Source organism: Vigna umbellata, chromosome 7 (assembly GCF_029865625.1).
Source record: "Vigna umbellata cultivar VRB3 chromosome 7, Vumbellata_1.0, whole genome shotgun sequence".
NCBI classification, from domain to species: Eukaryota; Viridiplantae; Streptophyta; class Magnoliopsida; order Fabales; family Fabaceae; genus Vigna; species Vigna umbellata.
This window is the reverse complement of record NC_142171.1, coordinates 31,199,853-31,207,966: the sequence shown is the minus strand read 5'-3', so window position 1 is coordinate 31,207,966 and position 8,114 is coordinate 31,199,853. Positions and strand designations below refer to the sequence as shown.

The window sequence follows — 8,114 nt, the reverse complement described above, 5'->3', positions numbered from 1 at the left end:
TCTATTGATAAAATATCTTTTCTAATAATGTAATATCTTCTAATTATCTTCTAAATAATCCAATATCTTCAAAATATATTTGATTATTGTGGAGATATAGAAATATTTGAGAATATCTTTTCTAGATTCAAAAAGATTTGACAAATATTATCTTTTGGTATTTACTGATATAGTTAAATAAGGTAATTATTTAACAATATGAAATAAATTATCTTAAGATATATTTTCTCCAAATTATATTTTATCATAAACATTTATCAATTATCAAATCCCTCATGCTCCCCAATCCACCTGCATGAAGTACCTTAAAAACACTAAGAGGGGAGGAAGGGGGTTGAATAATGTTAATGGAAAAATTCTTTTTGCAACCTTTCTAATATAGCATGTTTTCAAACTTTATGATTTTCTTTTAAACGTTGACCTAATAAAGGATTATAATAAGAAATGCGTTTGGCGTGCTATTCAGAATGTACACTGTAGAGTTTGTAAGAACTTCCTTTGTTGAAGAGTAATTGTTTAGTTTGGAAGGTTCTTGTATTTTAGAAATAAAAACACAACTGTAGGTTTTATAAGAGTAATGTTTAGTTAAGAGAAGAGATGAATGCACATATATTTTATACTGGTTCACTCCTCTTGAGCTGCGTCTACTCTCCTCTATAGAGGGTTCCACTATAATCTTCAATAAGATTACAACTGAGTATTCTCACCACTTCTGGTCTTAGTCAGCAAATAACCACCTGTTACCCTAGACTAGATGAGTATTCTCACCACTTCTGGTTTTAGTCAGCGAATAACCACTTGTTACCCTAGACTGGATGAGTATTCGCACCACTCCTGGTACTAAGCAACCTTGCCTAAATTTTCTCTAACTCAACCGAGTTCAACAAAAGTTTTAATTCTCTTCAGAATTATAATCAAAGATTGCTTACAAGTCGTTCAAACTATTACTCTCATAGAGAGGATGTAATTATAATATAATGTAGTCTAAACACTTGCAGGTGTTTCTCACTTTTCTCTTTCTCTCTTTCTTACAATTTTTAAGCAATATAAATGATGCTCGAGAGTATTTCTTTTCTTTTCTTTTCTTCTCTTCTTTTTCTTCGTTTTCTTCTTAGATGTATTTTTTTTCTCTAGCTTTTTCTTTTCTCTTTTGAATGTTTCTTAGGATGAATATTTCGTTGTATGTTATCCTCTTGATTCTTCATTTGAAAGTTGTTTTACTTATAGGATTTTTGGATAAATGCTCGTTAAACTAAGCTTTTGGCCTTGATTCTTGTGCTTTCTCTTTCTTCGTGTACAACAATCGTTGGATAAAGACAAGTTGTTAGAGCAGACATGTTTTTTTAGTACTTTTCTTGAAGTAGGTTGTACGTTCTTTTGGACATGGCTTCAAGTGAAGAACATTCTTTGAGTATCTCTTTATTCTCTAACGTCCACTTCTGATATTTTGATTTGAAGTTTTTGGAGGCGTGTAAAATAGCTCATCGACAAAGAATAAAGTAGATTATGCATGCAACACATATGTCTTTTCTTAACACTTTTGTTGCTTTTGAACATTGAGCATTTAATGTTTGCTCAGAACAACAAAGTGTTTTTAGATTTCCTACCGTTGAGGTAACATTTGACAATTAAGCTTTTCTTCTACAGAACCAAGCATTGATTAAAGACTTCATCGTCTGATTAAGTAATGTTTTGGCTCATGGTATCGTTTAAATAGAGTAAACGCTTCTTGTGATTTTGTCTTTTCAGGCAAACAACATTTAGCTTACTTTAAGTTTTCTCTTAGTGTTTTAAGTTTTAGTATTTTAGTGTGTTTTGTCAATGACATCGTCTTGACATGTTTTGTTTTCCCGAGAGCTAAATTGAATACCTTTAGGTATGATAAGCTTTATACATTTAGCTTCAACTCTCTTAGACACTTTTGACTTGTTAGTCATTTTAGCATTGTGTTTAGGTGTTTTGTCTCGGTTGTTTTTCTTTTTCCTAAAATCCTAGGTGTTTTCCTAAGGTTTTTTGTGTTGGAGATTTTGGTTCTAAGTCTTATGTTTCATCCTATGTTTTTTTCAAATTATTATTCTGTTTAATGTTATTTAGTTAAACTTCAAAACATGAGAGCATTTAGGTGCATAGACGATTTTGTATTGACATTGCATACTGATCGTTCCTCAAATCGCCCAGGATAAAGAGAAGAGGAAGTTGAATAAGGAGAAGTCTTCCTCTTCTCAGAAGAGGAGTAGGAAGAAGTTACATCGAGCAGAACCCCTAGTTACTTAAACCCTAAACCATCTTGGGAAATCCATCTAGGGAGCATCAACTTATGCTTGAGCTTGGAGAATGGAAGAAGAAGAAGGACTTCAAGCACTTCAACCCTTGTGGAAGATATATTTTCAAGCTTGTTCTTAATTTCTCTTAAGCCTTGTAAATATGTAATATAGTTTCATTAGGCCTTGTATTTGGCCAAAACATTTTGTTTCGCTTTGTTTTAAAATCGTAGCATCCTTAAAAGAAAGCTAGCGCACCAATAGGACATGTTCTAGAGGATTTACGCCTAAACTAGGTTTTTGGAAGAGTTTGGAAGGGTTTGAAAGGTGTCAACATCAAGGAAGGATCTCCTACATTGAATGTAGACGGTTAGTTAGAGGGAAGACTCTCATTCCTCCCCCTTTCCATAGTAACCTTATAGTCTCTTTGCAAATACAATGTACTCTAGCCTTCTCCTTCACTTATAAAAGGAAAAACATCCTTTGTATTTTCTTTAGAACTTGATTGAATGACATAATACTTTGCCAAATTTTAAAATTTTCTCTTCTTGGGTTCTCAATTTGGAGATTTCTTCTACAAGTTCTTTTCATACTTTTTCCTTCAATGTTTGCCCAACCTTGTTAGAGGAACTACAATAGACCACACCATTCAAAGCACCGTCTTCATCTCTTCATCAAATTTTCTTTCACTACTACATCTCTTCGTGGAGATCATCAATTTTGAATGAGCTCTCTCAACCCACATAGATGTAGTAGTGAAAGAAAATTGATGAATGATGATCTAGGGATAGGGAGAAAGGAAACGAAAAGTTGAAGTGTCAAGTAACAATAGAAGAGGGGTTGAATAATGTTTTTGTAAATCCTTTTTTAAGCTAATGTTTGACCATGGTGGATGGATGATCCTCATGATCAACTTGGTTCTTACGTTATAAACATTGTTTTGATCAATGCGTTTATGGTTACGATATTTAGCTTATCTCCGCAGCGTTTAAGAGAAGCGACTCTTAGATAAAGAAGTTTCTGTTAATAGTCGTGCATGTTAAGGATTTACTTTTCAGATAGGCTTAAATGCTTACTTCGTCCCCAAGTTAAGAGGTGAATTTCTGTTTAGTACCCGGTTTTAAAATGAAGATATTCGGTGCCCATATTACGAAAATTGTATGACTTGAGTCATATCCGTTTAACGGCGTTAAAATTAAAACGTTGAACTGAGTGTGGATGTGAGGTGTGCAAGAAATGTGGTCGTGGCAATAAGTTGGGCTACGTTAGTTGATGTGGTAGGCAAAAGAATACATTACGTGTTATGAAATTGGGGAAAATAAATAATTAAAGTTTTTAATCTTCGAAATTAAAACATTACGCAAGTTAGGTCATAGATTGGGGATTTTTGAATCGTTGAATGGGTTGATAGTGCGGAAGGATTGACATTCTGGAAGGATTGACGTTGTGGAAGGATTAACGTTGTCGAAGGAGATTGTTGAGCGAAAAGGGTTGGTGAAGGAGATTGTTGAGCGAAAAGGATTCACATTGCGGTGATATTTCTTCGAAGCGAAAAGTTCGAAGGTGCGCTTTTTATCACTTTTTGATGTAGTTGCTTTCCCCCATGAAAGTATCTTGCCTTGTTGTCCCCTTAGTATGTTGTGTTGTGGTCCCCCTTGTTGTGTTGTGGTCCCCCTAATAACGTTGGATTTGTAGTTGTCTCATTCTTTAGTGCTTTTCGTTTTTTTGTGCATACTGTCTGTATGGTTTTGGTCCCCAATTAGTGTGAACTGTTTTGTGGTTTTGTCCTCTTAGTGCATAATACTATTTTGTCTATCGTTTTGTTGAATCTGTGGTTGTTGTTTAACTTGTAGTTGATGCATATTGATTTAAGGTTTAAGCCAACATTGAATGTTGTAGGTGAAACAATGAATGCATGTGACTAATTTTGTATGCCTACACGTGTGATAATTGTTAGTTACGTGACATCTTTACAATGTAGATGCATGTGGAGGTCATTAAATAATTATAGTAGAGACATGTGAAGGTCATTAACCAACTACATGTAGTTTGACACTTTGTTTTATATAGGCATATAATAGTTGACAAATAAAGAAAATATTTGACTCTGATATTGAGGTGGTGTTTCACCATGGGGGTAAGTTTGTGAATGATGGGTCATTTAGATACCATGGAGGTGATACTAGTACATTGATCATTGACATAGACAGATGTAGTTATTTTGAAATCTTGGCCATACTTAAGGAGATGGGATATAGAAATGTTAAGGAGTTGTGGTATTCTTTGGGTGGTCGTGTATTAGAAGATAGGTTGGAATTGTTAAGTGATGACATAGGAGTAATGCATGTCGTGAGCATTGCATTATTCAATGGTAAAGCTCATTTGTTTGTGGTTCACATGGTGTCCTAACCTGATTATATTCATATGTTACAATATGATGTTGGTGAACAAGGTAAGGATGGTGAAGGTGAAGGTGGTGAAGATGGTGAAGTTGAAGAACATGGTGAAGGTGGTGATCATGGTGAAGTTGGAGATGTTGGTGATGATGGTCATGAGACAGAAGATGGTTTAGTTGGAGAAGATGGTGATGATGCTGAAGTTGCTGAAGTTGGTCAAGTTGGAGATGTTGGTCAACATGGTGATGAGATAGAAGATGAAGAAGTTGGAGAAGTTGGTGAAGTTGGAGAAGTTGGTGATGGCCCTGAAGATGCTGAAGTTTGTGAAGTTGGAGATGTTGGTGAACATGGTCATGGTGAGAACGGTGAAGTTGCTACAGTTGGTGAAGGGGATGTTGAGGATGGTGTACGTTATGAAGGGGATGTTAAAGATGATGTTGGTGATGGTGAAGGGGATGTCCAGGATGATGTTGGTGATCGTGAAGGGGATGTGTAGGAGGAGTTTGATGCTAGTAGTTGGATAGGGTCTGATGAAGAGGCTTTTGTCAGTGAAGATGAATGTGTGGATGTTGGTGTGCATGAAGATGAACAACTTCAACAGCAAGACTCCGAAGGTAGTGTGTTTGTTGAAATGGGTACAGGAAGTGGATGCACTACCTCAAAGTTGCATGTACAGGCCAAGGGGTTATCTGATATTGAGTTGGGAATCTGATAGTTGTGGCAGTATGTATGCAAGTGATGACTCAGATGATGAAAGTCCCCGAAATGGAGATTTTAGGATCTACTCAGAGCCGGTAACTATGAAAGAATATAAATGGCAACTGGGGACATACTTCCTTGAAAAAAAAATTTCACTAATGCAATTAGAACTTATATGGTGCATAATGGTAGGAAGTTGAAGATTTCTACAAGAGAAGAATTTGTGTTAAATGTTGTGGCTCACAAGGGAAATGTCCATGGTACACATACTGTGTATATAGGAGTAGCCAAAGTACATGGCAACCAAGGAAGATCATAGACAGGCATACATGTAGTAGAGAATTCAACATTGGTTTAGTTACCTCGAAATGGTTAAGTGGCAAATACGAGAAGAGCATGAAAGCAAATCCAGATATAAATCTGAAAAATCTGCACAGTAAGTTTTGTAAAAGATGGAACATTGGTGTGTCTAGGTCTACAACAACTAAGGCAAAAGCAATGGCAACTGCCAACGTTGATGGTTGTTTCAAACAAAAATATGAAAGACAGTATGATTATGCACAAGAATTACTGAGGTCAAACCCTGGGTCAACAATGAAAGTGAATGTGGAACGAAATGAGGATAAGGCTATATTCAAAAGAATGTATGTGTGTTTCAAAGCATGTAAGGACAACTTTGTCTCATGTAGGCCTATTATACATTTGGATGGATGTTTTTTAAAAGGCAAATATGGAGGTGAGCTTTTAACTGCTGTTCGAAGAGATGTTAACAACCAGATGGTACCTTTGGCATATGCTGTTGTTGAAGTAGAGAATAAAGAAACATGGACTTGGTTTTTAGAATGGTTAATTGATGATCTTGGAGGTGGGGGATTATGTTCAAGGTGTACCTTTGTGTCAGATCAACAGAAAGTAAGTAAATGTGTAGCTTTTCATTCATTACATTGTTGACCATGCCAATTTAAGACTCAGTTTCATTCATTACTGTCATAGGGACTTCTGCCAGCTATACAACAACTTTTACCTAGTGTGGACCAACGTTTCTGTGTAAGGCACATTTACGCAAAATTTAGGAAGAAATTTCCTGGCATAAATCTGAGACAATTACTATGGAAGGTAGTAGCAACAGCAAGACACCCCAAAGCCTGGGAATCAGTCATGAAACAAATCAAGGACGTCAACGAAGACACCTTTAAACACTTGATAGCTATTCCACCAAGGCAAGTACATTTGAAGTTTATATATTCTTTCATATTATTTAAATGTTTATTCTTTTCCAAATACTTAAGTTTCACTTGTTCCAGATTTTGGTGTAGGTCAAGATTTTCAGAAAGACCTGCTTGTGACACACTTGTGAATAACATATATGAAGCTTTTAACAACGTCATCTTAGATGGTAGGGGGAAACCAATCATAACAATGTTGGAAGAGAGTAGCTACCTGATGAAGAGGGTGACATCCAATAGAGAGAAGATAAGTAAGTTTCATGGTGCCATTTGTCCCAAAATTCAGAAGAGAATACAAAGAGTTAGAGAAGACACAATATTGGATACCTAAGTAAGTAAACTACACAAGGAGTTACTCATTTTCCATTTTACTGATTCCATTATAAATTTGTTGCTAATATTGATTTTTAATGCTTTGCTAGTTGATCAGGGCTGCAAGTATTTGAGATCTGCCATACATCCAATATTGCTGAAAAGTTTGTGGTTGATGTAGACAAAAGAGATTGTAGCTGCAGGAAGTGGACTGTAACAAGAATACCTTGTTGTCATGAACTCATAGCCATGAGGTTTTTAAACATCAATCCAGAAGACTACATTCCAAATTGGTTTAGAACCTCTACTTATGAAGAAACTTACATTCCATTAATTTTCCCTGTGAATGGACCTGAACTATGGCAAAAGACTTCATATGCTGATATTTTGCCTCCTCCGAATAAGGTGTTGCCAGGTAGACCAAGAAAAAAAAGAAGACTGGAGAGTTGGGAGAAAAAAAAGGATGATACACAACTTGGACAAACCAGAATCCCAAAGAGATGTGGCATTTGTAGACAACTATGGCATAGAAGAACTAATTTCCCCCAAGCACAAGAAAAACAACACCAGCAAGCAACAACAGACCCCATTGAAGCAACTGAACAAGAACACCAGGAACCTACACTACAACCCACTCAAGCAAATCAACAACAATACCACGAAGCTTTACCACAACCTAGTTAAGCACATCAGATTACTCAAGAACCCCAGACCGATCACACTACAACACCAGTTTAAAAATTGTTGACCTTTTTGTTGTATTTTGGATATGTACTTTCAACTTTAAGTACTGTTGCTTTGACATATTGAGGTCATGTTTCACCTTCAATATTATTTTGGATATGATGTATTTTGCACTTAATAACTTTAACATTTTGGATCATCTATGATGTATTTTGTTAAGTGATGTTTAATCATCAATATCATATCATTTTGGAACATCTGTGATGTATTTTCTTCTGAAAGTATAAAATGCAAGGTTTGACAGGTTGTTAATATTGATGGTTTAACAGCTTGTTAAGTGATGTTGATTAAGTTTCTAGACCTTGTTAATATTGATGGTTTGTAGAGCTTTATGCTGATGAAGTTTTAAACTACTGAATTTAAAAAGTGGGCAAAGTCAAAGGCATAGGCAGCAAGATTGTATTGGCAGCAACAACTTTCATGTTTTATTGATTCTTTCTATTTTGATGGGTAAACAACTACATTAGATATGGTTT

At 35.6% G+C, this 8,114-nt stretch overlaps 1 protein-coding gene across 2 annotated transcripts; it reads left to right on the top strand.

Annotated features, from left to right (window-relative positions):
* Positions 1–250: 250 nt before the first annotated feature.
* LOC148195733 (uncharacterized) lies at positions 251–7,829 on the top strand. 2 transcript variants are annotated; one of them, XM_088094180.1, is made up of 3 exons: positions 251–6,268; positions 6,350–6,913; positions 7,005–7,829. In XM_088094180.1, the coding sequence occupies exons 1-2, from the start codon at positions 5,753–5,755 to the stop codon at positions 6,911–6,913; spliced, it is 1,080 nt and encodes a 359-aa protein (XP_087950306.1). In that variant the 5' UTR covers positions 251–5,752; the 3' UTR covers positions 7,005–7,829. Both variants share the same exon structure in this region, with proteins under 2 accessions (XP_087950306.1, XP_087950307.1).
* Positions 7,830–8,114: the final 285 nt, after the last annotated feature.

Bases quoted from the DNA above. Each gene is read 5' to 3' on its own strand.
- LOC148195733 (XM_088094180.1), top strand. From the start codon at position 5,753: ATGAAAGCAAATCCAGATATAAATCTGAAAAATCTGCACAGTAAGTTT. The intron at 6,269-6,349 runs GTAAGTAAATGT...TTACTGTCATAG, and splicing joins TTGTGTCAGATCAACAGAAA to GGACTTCTGCCAGCTATACA.